The sequence below is a fragment of the Geotrypetes seraphini genome, chromosome 3, assembly GCF_902459505.1.
Source record: "Geotrypetes seraphini chromosome 3, aGeoSer1.1, whole genome shotgun sequence".
NCBI lineage: Eukaryota > Metazoa > Chordata > Amphibia > Gymnophiona > Dermophiidae > Geotrypetes > Geotrypetes seraphini.
The window spans coordinates 346,123,362-346,146,626 of record NC_047086.1 but is presented as its reverse complement, the minus strand read 5'-3'; the positions used below and the strand labels follow the sequence as shown (position 1 = coordinate 346,146,626).

The 23,265-nt window shown below is 42.5% G+C and overlaps 1 protein-coding gene across 3 annotated transcripts in view; it reads right to left on the bottom strand.

The window, feature by feature from the left end:
- Positions 1-23,265, bottom strand: part of SYT14 (synaptotagmin 14) — a 235,797-nt gene that overhangs the window by 15,691 nt on the left and 196,841 nt on the right. For all 3 annotated transcript variants that reach the window (XM_033939955.1, XM_033939956.1, XM_033939954.1), the window contains one exon: positions 9,700-9,889. In XM_033939955.1, coding sequence (XP_033795846.1) covers positions 9,700-9,889 — 190 coding nt within the window. The remainder of the gene's footprint in view (positions 1-9,699; positions 9,890-23,265) is intronic.

The following is a 23,265-nucleotide window of genomic DNA, read 5'->3' as shown; positions in this document are numbered from 1 at the left end:
GTATGAAGTCAAATTAATTGACACACAGATAGATTTTAAGTTTCGGCAGCTTATTTCCTTATTTACACAGTACATATTTGCATGCGGGGCAGGGCTCCTACTTACTTACGTAATTTAGAGAATACTAGAATTTCTTTGCAACTCTGCTGCACTTAGGTGCCCAGTTATACAATTGCTCCCTATATGCAGGGCCGGATTTTCCTATAGGCTAACTAGGCTTCAGCCTAGGGCCTCAAGATCAAGAGGGGCCTACATTTAAATTGTTAGCAAAATTAAAATTACACTATTCTAAAAACAGTGAACACTAAAACACTGAACCGAAAATAAGGAGAAATTCTACACTTCGGGATCGGAACCGGCTCCGGCCGCAACGGGACGCCAACTCGGCTTCTCCCTTTCTTTTTCTCGCCCTGGGAGGAGGATCGGAGAGGGAAAGACGTCAGTCCGGAAACAGCTGGGCAAAGCCCAGCCCCGCGGGGAGAGAGGCAAAACGTGGATCCGTCAGGACAGGGCGGCCGGAGGAGTTTAATGGAAGGCAGGCAGGCAGGATGGCATGGGGGGTGTTCAATGGAAGGGGGATGGGAGGCAGGCGGGCATCAGAGGGGGGGTGAGGTGAGGAAGGACGCACTGGGGGCACTATGGACATAGGAAGGGGCAATGTTGTGTGTTATGTTTGATTAGTTATTATTACAAGTACTATATATGGTGCTGAGAATAAATGTCCAAATAAGTGTTCTCAACTTTTTTTTATTTATTATCCATGTCACATTTTTTATAAAGGTTAGTACCAATAACAACATGTTTCATTTAACATATTGATATATATCACAGTAATGATGTATTTTATTATCTCTCATGTAATTTACAAACTTAAAAATGGGAGGTGAAAGGGCCTCATAAGTGGAATAGCCTAGGGCCTCTTTTCATCTAAATCCGGCCCTGCCTATATGGATAAGTGCCTTAGCCACCAATTTTCTATAGCACTCTCTGGATAATGCTGCTGAAAATTCTTATAGTCCACTCCAGCACTATCTGATTAGTGCTGGAGTCAAACATGGGTGTCCCATCTAACTCTTTGGGTAGCTGGCTATCCATATAGCTATGAAGATTAATTAGGCCAGCAAAAAGTCTGTCCTAATGTAAATTGTCTGGCTATAGAGGTAGCAGCTGAATATTGCACTCTCAGCCCCGCTCTCCATATACTGCAGATTTATCACTACTTGCTATCCAGATAACAGTGAACATAAAGAACAGATTTAAACACTGCAGTCAATGTTTAAAAGGAAAGGTAGCATTTAAATATACTGACTTGTTAATTATGTTTATTGTTCACTTGATATCCCGCTAGTGCAATAGGTCATAGCAGCTTACAATTTACGCATCCACAGAAAAGAACACCAAAGTCAAAAAAGTAAAGTTAACCAACCAAATGAGTAAACAATCATATAAACTAAAATCATTTATAAAATATCTAAAATATGTCTGCCATTCTATGGTGTCAGGTCCAAAGCGCGCCGGGACAAAGGCGCGCGCAGACAACTGAGCGCAACATGGAGGCGCGCGCTGAAGAAAATTACTGTTTTAAAGGGCTCCGACGGGGTGTGTGGGGGGGGAACCCCCCCCCACTTTACTTTATACCTGTCGCGCCGCATTGTGGCGACGTTGTTGGGGGTTTGGGGGGTTGTAACCCCCCACATTTTACTGAAAACTTCACTTTTCCCTAAAAAACAGGGAAACAGTTAGGTTTCCAGTATAATGAGGGCGGTTACAACCCCCAAACCCCCCACAACGCCGCCGCGATCTGTATTAAGTAAAGTGCGGGGTTCCCCAACAAAAACCCCCGTCGGAGCCCCTAAAAACACTCTTTTTCTTCGGCGCGCACTTCCATCTTGCGCTCAGTTGTCGGCGCGCGCCTTTGTCTTCGGCGGTTTTGTCTTTGAACCCCATTCTATTCTGTTGACCCCAGAGGAACATTAAAAGGTAACCTAAAAAATGTGTTTTCAAAAGAGATTTAGAATTTTAAAATGATGATTCTGCTCGAATAAAAGATGGAAGATTTTTCCAAAAATAAAGGGGGAAAATAAAGAAATATGCTGTTGATCGAGTAGATTCATAATGAGCAAATTTTGGAGATGGAAGAACAAGTCTATTAGAGTCTAGTGATCTCAATAAATGAGGAGTATAAGGTATTGTTAACAGATGCTAAGTAAAAGGTTTGAATTACTAAAACACTAATGGGTTTGCACGCACATTAATTGCCCTGGTCCCTATTATTTTCCATTGGGTCAATTCCTTAAAGAATGGCTTTGTTAACCATGCTAACACTAGTGTTGATTGCTACACTTAAATTGTTTATTGTTAGCTTCTATACTGCTACTAATGACTGGGAAGTAAATTCAGAGCGGTTTACATGAGCTTCTGTAAAGGAGTTACAATTCTTGAGCTTCTGTGCTGGTGGTACAAAACTGAGTCTGAGTGTTTCTGTGATGGTATTCAAACCTGCTCCAGAAGGGACTAGCTGATGGTTTTGGAGCATTTGGGCTTAGAACCTCACGGTCCTGCGTTTTATAAACTGTTATTATTATGTTATGGTGTGTTTATTTTCTTTTATATTAAGGGCTCCTTTTACTAAGGTGCGCTAGCGTTTATAGCGCACGCAGGATTTTAGTGCGCACTAAACCCGCGCTACGCTTCTAGAACTAATGCCAGCTCAATGCTGGCGTTAAGGTCTAGCGCGCACGGCAATATAGCACGCTCTATTCCGTGCGTTAAGGCCCTAATGCACTTTTGTAAAAGGAGCCCTAAGTCTTTTTGACTGAGTATACAATATTTACATACTATATATACACCAGCGAATACTATGTTTACTCTATATTGTCACAGGGAAGATGTGCAGCACAGTGGAATTCCTGAATTCCTAGACCAGGAGGAAGAAACTTCCTTTGTCATCAGAGGTGGTAGACCCCTGCTAACAAACACTAATCTAGCCAGGAATTTCCTCCAAGCAGGCTTATTTATTCCCAGATAAGAAGTCTGTCCTTTTAAAACAGCCTACACACAAGGGTAATTTAGGTCCCTTCACAGAACCCAGAGGGGAAAGAGTGATAAAGCCCTTAATTACAGAGCTATGTGACGGGGCTCTGTAGCCAGCAAGCAGTGTTAATTCCTAAACCAATGAGAAGCTACCTGCTGAGCACGTTAAACAGGGAAGCAGAATTCATAAGGGGGCAGGCAACCAGGGGAATGCAACTCTCCAATCATCAGCTGGAAAGGTAACAGAAGGGCAACCACCATGTGAAAGCAGTTTCCAGGGCACTCAAGCCTACAGCCTTCCAAAGGAGGAAATTTCTCTATGCTTTAAGGTAAAATCCACTGCTTTGAAAGAGGGAGTCAGAATCAAAATCCTGATAGGGAAATAAACGTTGCTAAGTGGCATAGTTTCATTGCAGCCAAGCATGCCAATCAGGTTGAGACTCCAGACACTGAAATCTCTAATTCTGAACTAGAGAATGACACGGGGAAAAAATCTGTCCCCATCACTGCCCCGTCACTGGACCACTGTCCCCTTCACCGCCCGTCCCCATCCCCTTCACTGCCCCATCCCCGCAGCATCCACCCTTCCCTTTCTCCACCTCACTGCCCTTCAGCGTCCCGAAAATCTCTCTCCCTCTCCCATACCTTCGCAGTGTAAAGAAACTTAAGGGAGGGAAGGCGTGCAGTCACCGATCACATGCATGGCCCCTTCCCTCCCTCCCTCCAGCCAAATCTATCTCCCTCCCTACCCCTTACCTTCACGGCGCTTTAGAAAAGAAACTGATGCCGGTGAAGCCTGCCTGTGCCGCCCTACAGTTGTGTATATGTGTGGCTTTGACAATTGTCATTTTATAAACACAAATAAAACAGAGCAAGGTTTAACAAAACCCATCTCCCCTCCCTTCAAAAATATCCCCTTCACTATTGTGAAAACTGAACAAACCAAATTACTACAGAAAGCTACATAGAAATATCAAGCTAACAGAATACTTCAGTCACACATGGCAGGAATAGTGTTAGGAGAGTGCAACTAGGGCAACTGCCCCCTGGTCAGAGAGAGAGCCCTAAGCCAGCTGGAAGCTAAAGAAGCACAGCCTGGACTTTGCGGTCCTCCAGTTATGTCTAATACTAGCTCTAGCAGGATACATATTTCTAATCTGAAATATTCTAATCACAAAATATAAAACAAATTTATTTTTTTTCTTTTTGTTGTCTGGTAATTTTATTCTTCAAATCACATTGGTCTCAGACTTTGGTTTTAGGTTTCTTCTGTCTTCATCGTGGCATGGCTGGCTCCTGAAGGTAAAATAGGTGCTAGAGGAGCTGGGGAGAAGATGCTGAGTCTGACACGGGCACAATTTTTTTTACCACAGGAGTAAGACTTTTCACTGCTCCCACAAGGCGGTAAAAGGTTTTGTCCCCATTCCCGTGGGGCAGTGAAAGGTCTTGTCCCCATTCCTGTGGTAAACCAGTTGCAAATGTCTCCATTCCTGCGGATTTACTGCGGTGACCCGCGGTTTACTGCAGTAAATGGTCCCTGTGTCATTCTCAATCTGAATTAACTCCAGATTCTGATAAGTGGGAAGCTAACTCTCTGGGAAGTGATAGCATGGAATGTGACTTTGCCTGCAATCCTACTGTAGCAGATGATTCAGAAATGCAGTGGCAGCCTGAACCAGATGTCAGAGTTTAAGTTTGTTTTGTATGAAAGATGTTTTGCCCTAGTTCACCTGAATGGAAGAAATTCTTGAAGCTGAACTTACTGTCTAAAAGAAAGTTTACAAGCCAGACGTAAATTGCCTTTATTTGAATTTTACCTGCACATGTGCAGGTCTGTGAGAGACTGTGGGGGGAAGGGCACCTGCTCATGCTTCCCTATTGCTTCTATTGAACTGGTAGAAGCAAGGTTGAAGGACTTGCCAAGCAGAATAAAAGGGGCTTTTTGTGCCTGAAGAAGTTTGATGAAATCTTTAGGCTTGTGACTGTTTTGAACTATGATATTCCAGGGTTATGGAGCTTTATGAGAAATTTATTTCCTGAATGGAACTGTTTTGTTTTGACTCAAAAGAAAAGCGTAATAAATGAACCTTGTTGGAGAGCTTTCTGGGTGCATAATTCCATTTTGGCCATTCCATGTCTACTGCTCGGCCAAGTGTTTGGTTGTGGTATAGGCAAGCCTAGTCTTTCGCCTTTTCCCTGCCACAATATATACGCTCAGCCTATATATATAATGAATTAGCATCTTAGATAGGGAGGTGTAGGGGTATATAAATAACTTGAGGCTGAATTCAATCCAAGCACATTTCAGCATGTTTTCAGTTTGCTATAATTTTCAAATTTTCTTCAGATTTGCTAGGAAAATTCAATCAAATTCAGTTATATTTCATGCAAATTCACTGAGCCACAGATTTTGGCCCTTATTTTAGAAGTTCATAGAAAATACTGGCACTTGCATGTATATATAGTACGCACATGTAAACCTGATTTACCCATCAGGGTAGTGTGTGCTAGAAGCCAGGCATAGAGCCTTCACAAATACAGATAACACAAGGGTTGCAAGAAAATCAAAACATTTTGTTTGCATGTATGACCAGTTGAAGACTGAATAGAGAAAGAACAACATGTTGCTTGAGTTCATATATTTTTTCCTTTAGTCCTGTCCCTCACAGGCTTCACAGTCTCAAGAATCATTAGTTGTTGTCTTTCCAATTAACTCAGCTTAGACCTAATTCTAGACAGTCCTCAAAAGTTAGAATTTTACAAGTTAAGGAATAAATTAACCTACCTTGGCACTCTTAACCTTACACAAAGTCCAACCAAGGGATAAATTAGCTTATTATTTTCACTGAGCAGTTCATTTATCCCTTGGTATATAGCTACGGTTACCAGATTTTCCGTCTGGAAAATCTAAACCCTTTGAGGTCCTCACAGCCCCACCCATCCTTGCCCCGTCATGCTACTGATCTCGCCCCCAAGCCCACCCTAGCCCCTCCTCCAATCCTCCCCTTCTCCCCCCCGGCTGCCTGCTCTCTTCAGGCAGGACACCCTCCTGCACGAAGGAAAGCTTTTCAAAACACAAAGTGTCAGGTTTTGAAAAGCCGTCCGGGGAAATCCGGATATCTGGTAATCCTATATGTAGCAGTTTAATCAGCTCCTCACAGGCTTTTTACTTTGAATGTATTTGAAAAAACTTTTTTCGTATTAGTTCTTGTCTCTACAATAAACTTGTTTTTTCAAAATTTCTTTTGGCTTGCCATATTATCTTTTTAATTATCACTTGCCGTGTTTTCTTCATTAGGGGTTCCTTTACCTCTTTTAGTGCTTGGAATATATTTTATCTGAGCTTCCACTATAGTTTTACATATAATCAACCGAGTAGCATTTTGGAAAGGGCACAAGGACTGTTGGGATTCTGAGCAGAATATAGGACAAGAGTGTTTTGATTGAATTGTTGGAGGGTACTGGATCAAGGGAAACCAGGTTTATTTGTCCTTCTGGATCTACCTGCTGCATTTGACAAGGTCAAGCATAATATTTTCCTACAGCGACAGGCAGATAGAATGGCTACGATTATTTTTCAACAGGAGATTCTTTGAGGCCTGTTTAATAAACTGTAGCAAATTTTTGCACTTACCATCCTACAAAAGTAATGCACAGTATAAATACAAAGGCTGTGAGCTAACTGCTGAGGATGTGCTCCATAAGGATCTTAATCAAAGCAGCAAGATAAAACCAGGAACAGAGTTTGTTCGTTGCCTGCTTTGTATGGATCTTGCATTTAGTGCACTGAAAACTTCTTTACTGTATGTTAAGTTTTTTGCAATTAGTGTGGATGAACTTAGAGCCAGAGTCTATAAACAGTGCCTAACTCAGCAGGAGCCTAGAAAAGCAGAACCTACCACCTACCTACCTACCATCTCAAAGTTAGGTGCCATTTGAAGAATTGCGCCTAGCGGTGCCTAAATTAACTTAGGCACCAGAATATTAAACCACATTTTTGTTTTACCTATCATACCAGTGCCTAACTCAATCCACACCAAAACTCTGCTCCAAAATCCACCCTGAATCTGCTCCTATCCATGCCTACTTGCCAGTAGGTGACTTGGTGTAGACACCTACCAGCAAATTATTTTTTAAAATCATTATTTAATTAGTTTTTAATGGTGCTTTCAATTATCAACGCCAATTAAGCCAATTAAAAAAATTAAGTTAGGTTTGCTGACCTAGGCACCTAACTGTAGGCGTCTTTTATAGAATCAGGGTCTTAATGACTCCTCTTGAGATGGTGATAAGCAAACTCACACTAAAGGGCTGATTCTACAAACGTGGATTCTGACTGTAGGCAGCGGTAGGCATCCTACTGCTGTCTGGCAGCCAATCGGGAGGCACGTTTGTAGAAAAAATTCTCCTGAGGAAGGACGCATACACTGTAGGCGTTTGTCGCAGGTCTAGGGAGGCCTTAGGGACACTTAAGCTCGCCCAAGGCTGAGCATGGGTGTGGTTTCACCCAGAATTGGCCTTGGGTGAGTTTAAGCGTCCCTATGCATCTCCCTAGAGCCACGACAGATGCCTGAAATGTAGGCTTGCAAAACGCTGGCCTACATTTCAAATCTGAAAAGTAGACACAACTGGCTGAGCTGATCGCGGTACAGGAATCCCCTATCAGCTGAGCCGGCAGACTCCCTGAAACTGCAGAATCGGGGAGTCCTGCCGCCTCAGTTGATTAGGGGAAAATACCCCTGCCGCGATCAGCTGAGCCAGTTGCATCAGAAGACACCCCCCCCGACCCCCATCCTTGAGATTGTCAGGAGGGATGCCCACTCCCTCTTGCCTAGCGCCTGCCAACACCCACCTCCCCCACCCAAGATCGGCAGGAGGAATGCCCACTCCCTCTTACCCCAGGCCCCTTCAAATCTCTGACACTCCACCCTGAACCCCTAACTATAGAAATGATCCCTGAAAGTAAAGTCTTCTTCCTGACACCCCAAACACCCCCAACACCCCACCCCACACTCCCAAACCACCCATGCCTTTTGAAGAAGACCAGCAAGAGGGATGCCCAGTCTCTCCTACCAGCAGGCCCGCCTCTTCCAAAATGGAATAAACTACCTGAGTTCATCTGTCATGCCCCTTCCCTTGTTTAAAAGTAGACTGAAGACCCACCTTTTTGATTTAGCTATCCTGGGATAGTTCAACATACATAAGACCTCATAATCTCCATGGTTTCATCCATTCGCAGACTCTATACCACATTCCTACCATCACTGTACTGATAAAAATGCTCTGGCAAACAAATGTGCCTTTAAAACCTTCTTAAAAGTAGACTTTGCAGCACACAATCATAACACTCCAGACATGGTATTCCATAGCACTGGATGTTGATAATTTGCTGAATAACAGTTTTCCATAACTAATTTCATAGCTGACTGACCTCAGTGTATGTTTTGGTTAATATGCCTATACTAGCTGTTTTAAATCCCAAGGTATTTCTGGATACAAAATTTGATGGGCCAGACGTGAAACCTTGAATTTCATTTTTAAGCATACTGATAACCAATATAAGCTTTTCAACACAGGGGTCACATGCTCTCTTTTCCCAATCCCAACTATCATTTTTGCTGCAGCATTCTGCACAACCTGCAATGCCCTGAACTGTAAGGATGAAAATCCAAGGTACAGGGCGTTGCAGTAGTTCAATCTTGAAATGGCCATAGCCTGAATTACAGTCCTAAAATCCGAAACAGACAACATAAGTTTCATTCTCCATAATAACCTCATCTGAAAAAAGCAATACTGAACTGCTTGCGACATTTGTTCTCGCAAGCTCAGTGTGGACTCCAAACTCACTCCCAGTGATTTTAATTTCTGTTACACTGGTGACATCAGTCTACCTACCTACTTTCATAGTAATAGGCTAATACAGTTCTTCCACTCTTCCTATTAACATGATTTCAATCTTATTTACACTAAACAATCATAGATCCAAATTCTAATAGCTTTTAAGTAATATGTTAATTGTCCCAATTTCCAGTCACAGGAAAGAAAAATTACACATCATCCACATAAATCCTATATTCTGCTCCACCTTCTTCAAACACAGATCCCAAGGAGAATAAATAGAGGACAGCCGATAATGCTGACCTTTGATGCACAACCTTTGATATTGACACCAATCTAGAAATGATATTATTACTCTTAATTTGAAAACATAAGTCCTTGAAAATAGGAGATAAACCATGTGGATAGCATTATGGCTAGCCTAAAAACCTATGGGGTTCCCAGTACAAGTCTGAGAAGCTCTGCTTTAGAGATTAGAGGATCAACAGTAGAAAAGCCATTTAAAGATTTATTACATGCATGATTCTTCACTGTATTCTCTGGTCTGTTGGTATAATCTACTAATTATTTCAGCATCTAAAGCAGTTTGCTAGTCATTTGCTGTGAAAAATGAAGGCAATGCTCTCTGGGTGTAGACAATATTCCTCAGTGCATTTCTGGATTTTGCTGCTTCCCCATAGACTGAAAAACTAGAGCAGGTTCTTAGATGATGGCTGTGTTACTTTGTTTTGATTTATACAGTTAAGACTAAATGATAGGCTTGAAGTCCTTACCACTGAGATTCATAGACGTGCAGAAGTAGTAAGGTACAAAAAGATTTTCACTCACTTGGTGGTCTATTTGCTGCCAAGTTTTTGAAGTGGCTGCCTTTTATCACTTCTGCCGAGAGTCTTCCAGTAGTGGCATTATAAAGGAGGCCGACTAGGATTTCTGGAGTTGAATCATGTACGAGAGACTGACAAGAAGAGGTACTTTCACTGCAGGACATCTCTGACATGCTCATTTGGGAATCACAACCCTGGAAATAGAATTTCAACTTTTAGATATGTTTTTACGGAACAGAAACAAATTGGGTGACTGGTGAGGAACTGAGCATGTAATTCCCATTAACCTAATGGCAGCAACACATTTTTTTGCTTGACAATTTCTCCCCTGGCTTTTTTTCCCCAGCTAAAGAGATGCACTACCTATAATGGGTTCATAGACAAAACCGCGGAAGACAAAGGTGCGTGCTGACAACTGAGCGCAAGCCGGAGGCGCGCGCCGAAGAAAATGACAGTTTTTAGGGGCTCCGACGGGGGTTTTTGTTGGGGAGCCCCCCCACTTTACTTAATACAGATCGCAGCGGCGTTGTGGGTGGTTTGGGGGGTTGTAACCCACCTCATTATACTGTAAACTTAACTTTTTCCCTGTTTTTAGGGAAAAAGTAAAGTTTTCAGTAAAATGTGGGGGGTTACAACCTCCCAAAACGCCCCCACAACGCGGCACGATCTGTATAAAGTAAAGTGGGGGGGTTCCCCCCACACACCCCCGTCGGAGCCCCTAAAAACAGTTATTTTCTTTGGTGCGCGCCTCCGCGCTGCGCTCAGTTGTCGGCGCGCGCCTTTGTCTTCCACGGTTTTGACCTGACACTCTATAATGTGGCTACAGATCAATGAGGCAACTTATTTAATCCTATTTTGCTTTCTAAGTTACACAGTAAAAAAGTCTAACGGACTTTCCGAGTGACCCAGTCTGTCTAAAGCACTCATAAACAGTTATAATAATAAATGTGTAAAAGGGATTCTCAGTGTGAAGGAAAAGCGAGGGGAGCATATTCTCCAGCGCTAACACATACTGGTGAAGGTATAATAACCTCCACCTGCACACCATCACTGAATCTCTCTTGTGTGCTCAACTCAGTAATAAGTGAGAAAACTAATATAGTGAAAAGGTAAATCACAAATTTAAAGTGCTGAAATAAAGACAGAGTGGGACACTCTGAAAGTCCCCCAGCTGACTCCTAGATCAAAAAAGCAGACTTAGCTTGAAGGCATGGTCCGGAAGATTGAAGATTGAAGACAAGGGCAGGGCCACAATACCCACTGCCATGTCACTGTATTAGTTTCCTCACTTATTACTGAGTTGAGCACACAAGAGAGATTCAGTGATGGTGTGCAGGTGGAGGTTATTATACCTTCACCAGTATGTGTAAGCGCTGGAGAATATTCTCCCCTCGCTTTTCCTTCACACTGAGAATCCCTTTTACACATTTATTATTATAACTATTTATGAGTGCTTTAGACAGACTGGGTCACTCGGAAAGTCCATTAGACTTTTTTACTGCTTTTTGTGGTTGCTATTTAGTATAGTTTGCAGTATTTTGTTTTTGGAGTTATTTTTGATTTCTAAGTTACACAGACATAAATCTGAGAATTTGCCTGGGGACATTTACCAAATCCTGATCAGAATAACCACATGCAAACCTCTCTAACCCCCTCCTTTACAAAGCCGCACTAACGTTTTTAGCGCCGGCTGTGGCAGCTACAGCTGGGACACTCAGAGGAGTCTATGAGCGTCGGAGCTGTTACCGTGGCGGCCGACGCTAAAAACGCTAGCGCGGCATTGTAAAAGAGGGGGCAAATTCTATTGTCTCTAGTGCAAGTTGCTTTTTAAAGGTTGTTTTTCTTAAAGACTGCAGGACAAACCCTTAACAAGTACTACATGAATCTTTCAGACAAAAAAAGATTATAACCCTAAAAATAATCTCCGCTTTGAATTTTGATAAGGCGGTATATCAAATTTTTAAAGAAACCTGAAACACGTAAGGGCAAATTCTATAAGAAGCGCCCAAAAGGTAGGCGTCGACTTAGGCACTGTTCAGCGCGATTCAAGTAAAATTGGGCGCTGTTTAATGAGTCACGCGGAGCGGCATCTATTTTGGAGGCGCCCAATAAATAGGCCAGCTCTAGGCACAACTGAACGTTAGGCGCCTATGGGAGCGCTTTATGCACGCTTAAGAACAGCGATTCTGCAACAAGGCGCCTAACACGTAGCCATGCCCACGCCTAACCTGCATAGCGTCTAATTTTTTGAAGGCCGCCTAAATTTTTAGAAGTGCCTTATTGCAGAATCGCTTTATCTTGACAGGCGCCTAAGTTTCAATTAGTGCTGATTAAAAAGCTTTATTGAGCGTGTCGATCAATTTAGATAGGCACCTATCTAGATGCGCCTCCAAAATAGGCATCTAATGGTTACAGAATTTGGGCCATAATTCCGGGCAATTTAAACAAAGAAATACAAAGATCTACAGCTATTATTGCTGAAGGATGAATGCAGAAGGAAATATTCCCTGTTCCTCCATACAGCCTTCTGGCAGCCACCTAATCTTCTGGTGAGCGTCGTATAATTAGACTGCTGTAGTTGCCATTTATTTCCTCCTTATTCTTTTGCAGTTCGAGAGAGGAGCCGGTACCATGCAGTGAGAGCCGGGGGTGAGGAAGGCCGCCGCAGCTGTGTAATTTTTTTTTTTTAATTTGAAAGCCGCCGCAGAACTATGCACAGTGAGAGGTGGGGCCGCGCATGCGTCGTCGTGTTTCCGCGACGGATCAGGGAACACGACTTTTGAGTGCGCATGCGCGGCCTAGCATTTTATTATATTAGATGTGGTTGGAGTGTAACACTGGTGGTTATTCCCTAGGGGACAAGTCTATAATCTAAGCACTTGCAGGTATGCACCCCTTGCACGTGTAAATGTCTAGAACATGAGCACATATGTAAGTGCAACTTTAATACTCATAAAGGGGGTAATAGAGCATCAGAAAATGGAGCAATCTACCCAATTCGGGTGACTTAACTCCCAGAGGTTTTTGCCCGGGTGAAAGGAAAACTGCACAATTTTTCGAAATAGTGGAGACGTTTTAAAAAGAAGTCGTTAAAGATGATTATATGAAAAATTAAAAATCAAAAAAGGAAATTTAACGGTAGTGTGGGGGTCGAGCTGGTGACGTGAGCAGGAGCTTATGAACGTTGTGAACACTGTTCAAATGAAAAACCCGAATTGTGTAGATTGCTCCACATTCTGAGGCTCTATTACACCCTCCTTTAAGAGTATTAAAGCTGCACCTTACAGAATTATTTGGTTTGCCAGTGGATTTTTTTTTTAGGGTAGTAGTTGTTACTGGCACCACGTGGTTACATTTTCTGGATTGTCATGTATGTAAGTATACCCTTACCTGTGCAAGTACAAGCAGGATGCCTAAACAATATTTTATGGCAGTATTTTTTTTTTTTTAATTTATTCAATTTTCTATACTGTTCTCCCAGGGGATCTCAGAACGGTTTACATTAATTTATTCAGGTACTCAAGCATTTTTCCCTGTCTGTCCAGGCAGGCTCACAATCTACCTAATGTACCTGGGGCAATGGGGGGATTAAGTGACTTGCCCAGGGACACAAGGAGCAGCGTGGGTTTGAACCCACAACCCCAAGGTTCTGAGGCTGTAGCTTTAACCACTGCGCCACACACTCCCCACTGTCTAATTACATATTGCAGGGGTGTCAAAGTACCTCCTCGAGGGCTGCAATCCAGTCGGGTTTTCAGGATTTACCCAATGAATATGCATGAGATCTGTTTGCATACACTGCTTTCATTGTATGCTAATAGATCTCAAGCATATTCATTGGGGAAATCCTGAAAACCCGACTGGATTGCAGCCTTCGAGGAGGGACTTTGACACCCCTGACATATTGCAAAAATGCAAGAGGAAGTCTATACGTGGCTGGAGCTCCAAGTGACACATGTAACTTACAGAACACTGTCCTGCCGATCAGTGGCATAGCGAGGGTCGGAGGTGCCCGGTATGGTGGCACCCCTCCCACGCCCTCCTCTCTGCCCCTCTGCTCCTCCCCGCCCCCATGCCACACTATCGCCCTCCTTCCCCCATCCTTAATACCTCGTTAATTCTTCACTGGTGCGAGCAGCTTCTCTGACCTGCTGCTCACACGGGCGATGGCCTTCTCTCTGATGTCACTTCAAAGACCTGCGACCAGGAAGTGATTTCAGAAGGGGCCAGGCTGGCGCGAGCAGCAGGCTAGAGAAGTTGCTCACGCTGGCAAAGATTTAAAGATTAAGGTGGGGCGGGGAAGGGAGGGCACGAGCAGGGCATAGGGGGTGTGGAGAGGTGCCAAACAGGGTGGTCCACCCACCCCCTTACTACACCACTGCCCCTAATGTTCAAAGCTGTTTGACTGACCAGAAACAGCCGTTGAACGGCTAAATAGTATTTAGGTGCCTAACATGAATTATTCAGCGCAAGGTAACCAGTTATCTCCACCAAATATTCATGGTCAATGCTACAAGGTTAACCAGCTATATCATGCAACAACCAGCAATATTCAGTGCCGACTGGCTAGGCTTAGCGGGGAAATCAGGCCACATAAATAGCAGACCTATCTTTGCCTACTATTAACAACCACCCAGTGCTGAATATTTGCCTAGCCCAGGGGTGGACAACTCCGGTCCTCGAGGGCCGGAATCCAGTCGGGTTTTCAGGATTTCCCCAATTAATAAGCATGAGATCTATTTGCATGCACTGCTATCAATGCATATTCACTGGGGAAATCCTGAAACCCGACTGGATTCCGGCCCTCGAGGACCGGAGTTGCCCACCCCTGGCCTAGCCTGTTAAATCAGCACTGGCCAAAAAACCCCCAGATGTTCAATTCCGGTCACCAGAACTGGCCCAGCAGTGAATATGCAGGGTCAGCGCCACCCACGGCACTTATAAGGGCTGTGTCCCACAGGCTGATCGGCCCCTGTATGTTCAACACATTTCTGCTATATTTAGGTACTGGCATTTATGCCAGCTCTATAATTGGTCTAAGTGTGGGCACCTAATATCGGGTTACTCTAGTATTCGATAACATAATCTGGGTACCCAGGTGCCATTAATAGAACAGGTTTCTACTGCGTGTCCTTGGGGCATCTCAATGAAGATGCCTAGTTTTAGAATTTTCCCCTTAATGTATAGCTATTACTGTACTTTACTTGAGGGTTAAGGATGGGCAGAACAACAAGAAAAGGGAAGGGAGGTGTCTTTTCAACCAATGATAAAGTCTTTATTAGCAATCAATGATAAAGTCTACATAAGAAGCAGTGGTCCCACTGTTTCTTATATAGACTTTATCATTGATTGCTAGTAAAGATATCGTTGGTTGAAAAGACACCTCCCTTGCTTTTTCTTGTTGTTCTGCTTATATTTCAAGGCGAGGTGTTCGTCTGTCTGCCTGGTGGTAAATTTGATAAACATAAACTCTTTGGGGTCAATATTCAAAAGCAATTGAAACAGCGAGGAGAAGCTGCTGGTCATTTGCATAGCCTGTGCAGAGCTATTCAGGGATATTCAGTGGCACTTAACCGGTGACAGGTCGAAAGCGCACGCCGACAAAGGCGCGCCGAGACAACTGAGCGCAAGGCGGAAGCCCGCGCCGAAGAAAAACACTGTTTTAAGGGGCTCTGACGGGGGTGGGGTGGGGGGGAACCCCCCCACACTTTACTGAATACAGATCGCACTGGCGTTGTGGGGGGTTTGGGAGGTTGTAACCCCCTTCATTATACTGAAAACTTCACTTTTTCCCTAAAAAACAGGGAAAATTTAAGTTTCCAGTATAATGAGGAGGGTTACAACCCCCAAACCCCCACAACGCCGCACAACGCTGGCGCGATCTGTATTCAGTAAAGTGGGGGGGTTCCCCACCTACACCCCCCGTCGGAGCCCCTTAAAACAGTGTTTTTCTTCAGCACGGATTTCTGCCTTGCGCTCAGTTATCTCGGCGCGTATTTGTTGGCGCGTGCTTCTGACTTTGAACCACTTAACCAATATACTGTCACTGCATATCCCATCAAACCACCAGTGCTGATACTGGCTAGTGTGGGCGTGGTCTGGGGGGCAGAGAGGTCAGAGTGGAAACTTAGCCAGTTAGCGGCTATTTTCAGTCTGTTAACTGGCTAAAGAACCACATAAAGTTAGGATAGCAAAACAGCTGTCCTAACTATATACGGTAAGTTAACTGGGAACGGCTCTGAATATCGTCTGGTGCCTGGTTAATTTCTGGGTCAGCAGTCATACCCAGATCTTCAGTGTTTGGAGCTGCACATGCCCAGGCATTGAATATCTGGGCTGAAGTCAGCCTGCGGTTGGAAGCAGCTTAAGCCGCTCACTACTGTAGGCTTGATATCGACTTGTTTGTTTTTACTGCTCCTGGTTGATTGTGCTAAAACAAAATTTAATAAAAGTAGAGTTCAAAAAACCAAAACTGAAATTGCTTTACCTGGATAGCATTCAAAAGTCAGTTACAAGACAATAGAAAAAAACCCTCCCTAAAAAACAATTCTAGCATAAATTAACTAGAGCGGATATATTATTATTATTATTGTCCAACAGGTTGAGCACTACGGTTGAATATGAACAACGCTAAAAGTTTTTAAATGTAAAAATGCAATCTGAAATTAAAAAGAGTGACTCATGTGACACTGTCTTCTTACCACCCCAGTCCTAGTTTCGAACCAGTTCCTAGAAGAACAGATGCTTCAATCAGATCAATGTCTTACTCAAAGGGAAATAGCAGAGGAAAATGCAAAAGTGCTACAATTATCTTTGGCTTCAATTTTAAATTTCAAACTGTACTTTCTTCGCATTGAGTGGCAGTGTTTTGTTTCATGACAAGCCTAACAGCTTCCTTGACTTAAAAAGGATAATTTTAAAAGCAATTTAACATGAATAAGCCTGTGGTTTATGAACAATCATGACTTATTATAACACGGGCTGGACTATGTACAGACAATTTAAAAGAAGTCCACACAAGGTGCCTATTTCAAGCCTATCTCAAGCCTATCTCACATATTTGCACCCTATCTCGAACTCCGCTTTGCAAGGATTTGGTGGAATATAAGATTACATAGAACATAAAATAAGAACATAAGTAGCCCAGTAGCCTATCCTCACAGTGGCCAATCCATGTCACTAGTACCTGGCCAAAACCCAAGGAGTAGCAATATTCCATGCTACTGATCTAGGGCAAGCAGTGGCTTCCCCCATGTCTTTCTCAATAACAGACTATGGACTTTTCCTCCAGGCAAGTTAGAGCAGTGGGGGGGGGGGGGGGGGAGGAGGGGGAAAGGAAGAGCATCCAGACACAATAAGACAGAACAGTCCAGACCTACAAGAGAATGCCCACAATCAAAGAAGAAAAGCAAGGTAAACATATCTGCCATCGATGGCTGTAGTATGGATTTTTTTTCTTGAACAAAAGAAATAAAGAACTAAAGAAAGACAAAGTTGGACTCTGGAAAAGGAAACCCAGATGACAAGTGAGAACCTGTAAGCCAGACATGTTCATTTAAACTTATATGGGATAGGCACTGTTAACTGAGAATTGTCAGCTATAACCTAGAAGGAAGCCCTGGAGGAATACAGACTCTTGAGGACTTGCAAGCCAGACAGCTCAGTTTAAATGCAAAGGACAGGCGTGATTACTGGAAGTTGGTAGTTAGTTGTTATAAGTTAAAAAAAAAGGGAAGCCTTGCAAAATCACAGCCCCGTGCTGGGTTGTTTTGCTGAGAACCTGTAGGGAAAAGCTACTCTAGAAAATGAAGGTAATGACCGAACACAAAGAAGATGGCATTTGCTGATAACCACCAACACCCTCCCTTATAAAATACTCCCAAAACTCATCAGAAGCAGGCGCTTGGGAGCAGTTTTCATCTTTATGAGAATGGCCTGTCAATATATGCACTAAACTATAAAGTTCTTTTGGGCACTATCCAGAAACTACCAGCCCAGAAGAAAAATAGCTCTTACATTGTTTAACAGTCAAACAGTAATACATAGCGCATGGTTTGCATCATCTCAGATCCTGGTTAGTATGAGATTAGTGTCATCTCTGCTCCCCTTGGCATATTTTCTGTTTCAACATTTTTAACTCTGGTCTCTAGCAAATTCTCTCTTTCTTTCTCTGTCTCTGAAGGTAAGTTCTTTTATCTCTATATCCGCTAACAGATCCTTCTCACTTGATTGGCTATGGTGCTCATTTTCAAAAGAGAGAAATGTCTTAAAAGCATCACAAAGCACCAGAAAGACATTTTTCACAGGAAAACATCTGAATTACAATCTTTGAAACTCAGGTTCGAGATAGTTTTCACAACAGATGTCTGAATCATAAAGGAGTGTATTTTGGGTGGAATTTGGACATTAACCTGGGATAATGGAACAAAATGATAAAGTCTAAGGCAAAAATTGGGATTTTTTTATCTGGCCCTATTTCAATCATGACTAAGTCACAAAAAAGTACCCTGAAGGATCAGCTGGGAACCTTCAAGCAGACAGTGATTTGGGATCCTTGCAGCTGACTGCATCATTGGAGTAAGCCCCACCTTGAGGATCAGCTATAGGAACCTGTTGTGCTTCATGAAGGCAGTGATTTGGCCTCCTTGTGGCTGACTGCGCCATTAGAGTAAGCCTCACTTTTACATCAAAGGCAGTCCTCTCCACGGAGTTCTTGAGGATCAGCTGGGAACCTTCATGCAGGCAGTGATTTGGCTATCCACGTCCTCAGAGTAAGCCCCTCCTTTACATCAAAAGGCAGCCCTCTCCACAGAATGTGGCCATGTGCCCGAAGGGGCATGTCCAAAGGGGTAGATCCCACCCCTTTGGAGCAACTGAGGAGCAAGGAGTGATTCTTTCTTTTCTATTTCAATGGGGAAGTGTAAAGGTGTTAGGAAGAAGCCCCCTGAGGTTACAGTAGTCCAGGGACCTTTGGATCTTTATTTTTTATCTTCGAAGATGGCTACTTCACCTTTTAATGAGAATTTATCCTTTTCTTGGGATGCCACCCTATCATCGAGGAGTCCTACGCTGCCCACGCAACCTGTTATGCAGAGGAAATCTGTGGTTACTCCCATTGCTGCAGGAGCCCGCTCAATAGAAAATCAGGCTCCTGTAGGAGGCATGGCTTCTAATTCTTCACCCATGGGGCCAGAGTTAACTTCAGATGTTAAGGTACTCTCTTCAGTTTCTTTTGAATATAAATCTTTGACTCCATTAGCCAACAAAAATTTGAAAGATAATTTATGATTGTTTGTCAAGTTCATGGAAATCAAAGCAACTAAGTTTAACAAACAGAATTCAAAGAGAGCCTCTGTTGTTAAAGGTGGAGTAAAGGTAGAGTCTCGGTTACAATCTTGTCAATTAGCTTCCAAAGATCATTACTTACGCTTGTTGAATTTTCCTGTCACTCACTAGCTTGCATCCTGTGAACTACTGAAAATGTATATGAAAGATGTATTGCATTTATGATTGGATTCTTCGGAATTACAAGTTACAATTATCTTCCTAGTGGTTTGAGACAGGTTAATCCTGAAGAGGGTTTTGACAATTTAGAAACCTCTCAGGATAATATAGTTAAAAGAGCTACCTTGTTAGTTACATTAGGCTCCATAGGGATGACAATGAAAATGCTGACTACATATTTTAGTACGAAAAGTATACCAATCTGTGGTCAAATTGTACTAATGTTTCCTGATGTGGCCAAGCAAACATAATTGAGATGTAAATCCTTTCTACTGTTAAAATCTTGTGCTCTAGAAGTAGGAGGTACATTCTTCTTAAAATTTCCTTGCAAATGCTTGCTCACATTTGAAAATCATTCTTATAGTTTTCTAGATCCAACTCATTTGGAAACCTGTTGTCCAAAGAATCTGAATTAGGATAATTACTTAATTATTGAATTCAAGTCTGTTTTCTAGGATATTTGAATTTATTTCCAGTTTGATTCTTCTTGATGTGGACTTAAATCTTATATGCTGGCTTTTACATAACCGTGGTAGAGGTTTCTACCAAGGGCTGGCGAGGTAAATGCTATGACACTCATAGAATTCCTATAAACGTTGGAGCATTTACTTCGTCAGCCCGCAATACTAAACTAAACTAAATTAAGCCTTAGGTTTATATACCGCATCTTCTCCACTGAAGTGGAGCTCGACACGGTTTACAGAGTTTAAAAAAATATGGGAAGAGAGAAGAGAAAGAGTTTACAAAACATAAAAAGAGGGATGTAATCAGGAGAAGAGATTATTATATGCTAGAGAAAAGCCAGGTTTTCAGTTGTTTTCAGAATAGTTGGAGGGAGTCCAGGTTCCGCAGCGGGACAGTGAGGTCGTTCCAGAGGCTGGTGATTTTGGAGAGGAGGGATCTACCCAGTTTACCTGCGTAGAAGATGCCATGTAGAGAGGGGAAGGATAGTTTATGTCTGTGGGCAGATCTGGTGGTAGTTGGTGTCGGGGCGAGGAAGGATAGAGGGACTAGGGGCGGAAGGATGCCGTGAATGATCTTGAAAGCCAGGCAGGAGCATTTGAAATGAATTCTGGAAAGTACTGGGAGCCAGTGAAGATTGGTAAGTAGAGGGGAGACGTGGTCATATTTGCGTTTAGCAAAAATCAGCTTAGCCGCAGTGTTCTGGATAAGCTGGAGTCTGCGAAGACTTTTTTTCGTTAGGCCTAAGTAGATGGCGTTACAATAATTGGTTTTGTAAAACGGGGCCATAATTAGTAACACAGTGGTATTATATTATCATTGCTTTGTATTATTGCTTTGATTTTTCTTGTAACTTGGTTGAAATATTCAATAAAATCTATTTTTTAAAAAGTACCTTGACCTGCTGATCACTGGAGAGGTTAAGGCATAACCCCTTCTTTATTCCCTCCAGTGGTCATTGACCCTCTTTCACCTCCCAAAGATGTGTCAATAGCTACATACCAGACTCTGTGACAGCTTCAGATATTTTGGCCATTTCTATTAGAGCAGTAAGCTAGTCTTAGGAGTAGGCCAGTGGCCAGTGCAATGAACTATAGAGAAAGAGACATAGGTCTATATCCCACTCTAACTAGTATACTTGTGGTGGAAACTGTGAGCCCTCCAAAACCCACAAAATACCAACTGTATCTTTAGATAGGAGACACCTGAAGACCTTAGGAATTTTGAAGTGGTGTATAGTTAGGGACAGTAAGTTTTTAGGTGTTTCTGGAAAGCGCACAAAGCTAAGAGTATTAATGGGAGCTTGTACCTGGGTCCCGTTATGTGAAGTTCACCACACCGACCACTAGGCTGCAACTATGTGTTGCTAGGATGTCTGTGTGGCCAGTTTAATAGGAATCGTGCCACACAGCCATCTCTATGCCTTTATTTTGTATGTTTTTCTCTATGACTGGGGTTTTTTTTTTATGGCACCTAAAGAAATATGTACTGAGCTGAAAAATATCTGGAAATCGGAGATATTTGAAACAACAACAAAAAAACAACAACGTTATTTTCAGTTCAAAAATTGCTTTCACTACATTTACAATTGGACTTGGTCATCATATAAAAAATTACCCTCTACAGTATTTCTCCTCTCCTTTATCAGTAGAACCATACAGGCAGGGAGCTAGAACTGTTTTCCAATCTGCTGCTACAGTAGTAGGATGGTGGGAGGGGGAGGTCAGGGGCAGAGGAGCAGCAGAAAGCAAGGAGTCACTCTGGAGAGAGGATCACAGCACTGGAATTCCAATCTAGGTTTACATTAATACCATGGTGTGACTGAATTTGATATGATAAACTGGTTACTTTTGTTATTTTATTTATTACACTTTTTCTTCACTGTCAAATCACCACATTTTTTTTTAATTTTCTCATTTCTAGAATCTAATTTTAATATGCTTTGCAATCACTGAGATTGTGAGAGATTATCAGGGGTAGGGAACTCCGGTCCTCGAGAGCCGTATTCCAGTCGGGTTTTCAGGATTTCCCCAATGAATATGCATGAGATCTATTTGCATGCACTACTTTCAATGCAGATTCATTGTGGAAATCCTGAAAACCCGACTGAAATATGGCTCTCAAGGACCGGAGTTCCCTACCCCTGGGTTAGATGAATGGCACTAGGAGAACCTTCCAAGTTTTTATACAAGTCTATTAACTCCTAAGTCAATCCAGGGAAGAGTTTAAGCATTTGCGCTATTTCTGGTGTGCACTTGAGGGGGGTGCAATTCTATAACCTAGCCACTAACAATATGGAAATGTTTAGAATACTAGCATGTATGCATCTTTATGTGGTATTTATGCACATATAGGTTAGTGTGTCATCTATTCTGCAAGTACTCACTTAATCTAGACTGGCTTTTACAAAGTTGTGGTAGAGGTAGAATTCCTATGAGCGTCGGAGCATTTACCTCTTTGGCTTACGGAAGAAACTTTGTAAAAAGAGCCCTTAATGCATTATTTGCAAGGAGGTTGTAAATAGGGGCAGAGCATGGCCAGGCCATAGGTGGAGCTCCCACTTATGCATGCAACTTACAGAATACTGTAAATTATGTGCACACCTGCTGCACCTAGGCACTCACACCAGCTGGTATACAAGTGCTTACACCTAAATGTTAATTTGAAATATGTCTCATAGTACAAATGAGCCATCAGCAGTGACTCTTTTCACACAAGCACACAGGCTTGTGGCATAGCTCGAGCAACTCAGCGGCTCCCAGTATCTCTGCATTTCAAAAAAATGTATCCGCACACTGTACACCTTAATTTAAGGGAATTAAGATAAGTGCCACGGTCATTGAAAATACACTTTATTCACTGTTTGGATTTAAATACAATGAAATTTAAGTTAAGTTGCACAGTGTGCAGGTGAATTTGTTCAAACGGAGAGATACTGGGAGCCGATGAAGAGCGCAAACGAGCCACAGGTCTGTGTGCTTGTGTGAAAAGAGTTGCTGCTGATGGCTCTTTTGTGATATAAGACATTTAAAATTTCTAATTGGCGTTGAGTTGGAGTTGTATATATTTGATAGTACTCCTGTCTTTGTTATGTAGCTTTTTCATGAGTCAACTATAGATACACCTAAATGTTAGGCATGTTATTACCCAGTTACACAGAATTTTAAGAGAATTATAGAACAGGCTCCTACTACATTCCTTCTGGACACCTAATTCAAGGTAACTTGTTATAGAATTGCCTCGATGTATATTTTATATTGAAAGGGGCAGCTACACCAGCTGATATATTTTCTTTATTTTAGTTTAAATGTAATAAAGTAGACTCGGTTAACTGGAACCCATGGAGATTGATAGAGGCCAAATAAATGTAGTTTCTGGTTGCTTGAGAGTTACTATTAAAAACAGGCCTAATACTATACCCCATACTATGCCATACCATGAACTGTTCCAGACAAACTACCGGACATGTGGAAGGCAAAGTGTGGGTGCACTCAGGTGTGGCGTGCCCAAGTTTACATTTAAATTTTCGCCAGAAATTGATTTTATTTTCATTTTTATTTCAAGTATTATAATATTTCTTAGATTTTTTTTTTATTGCTGGTTG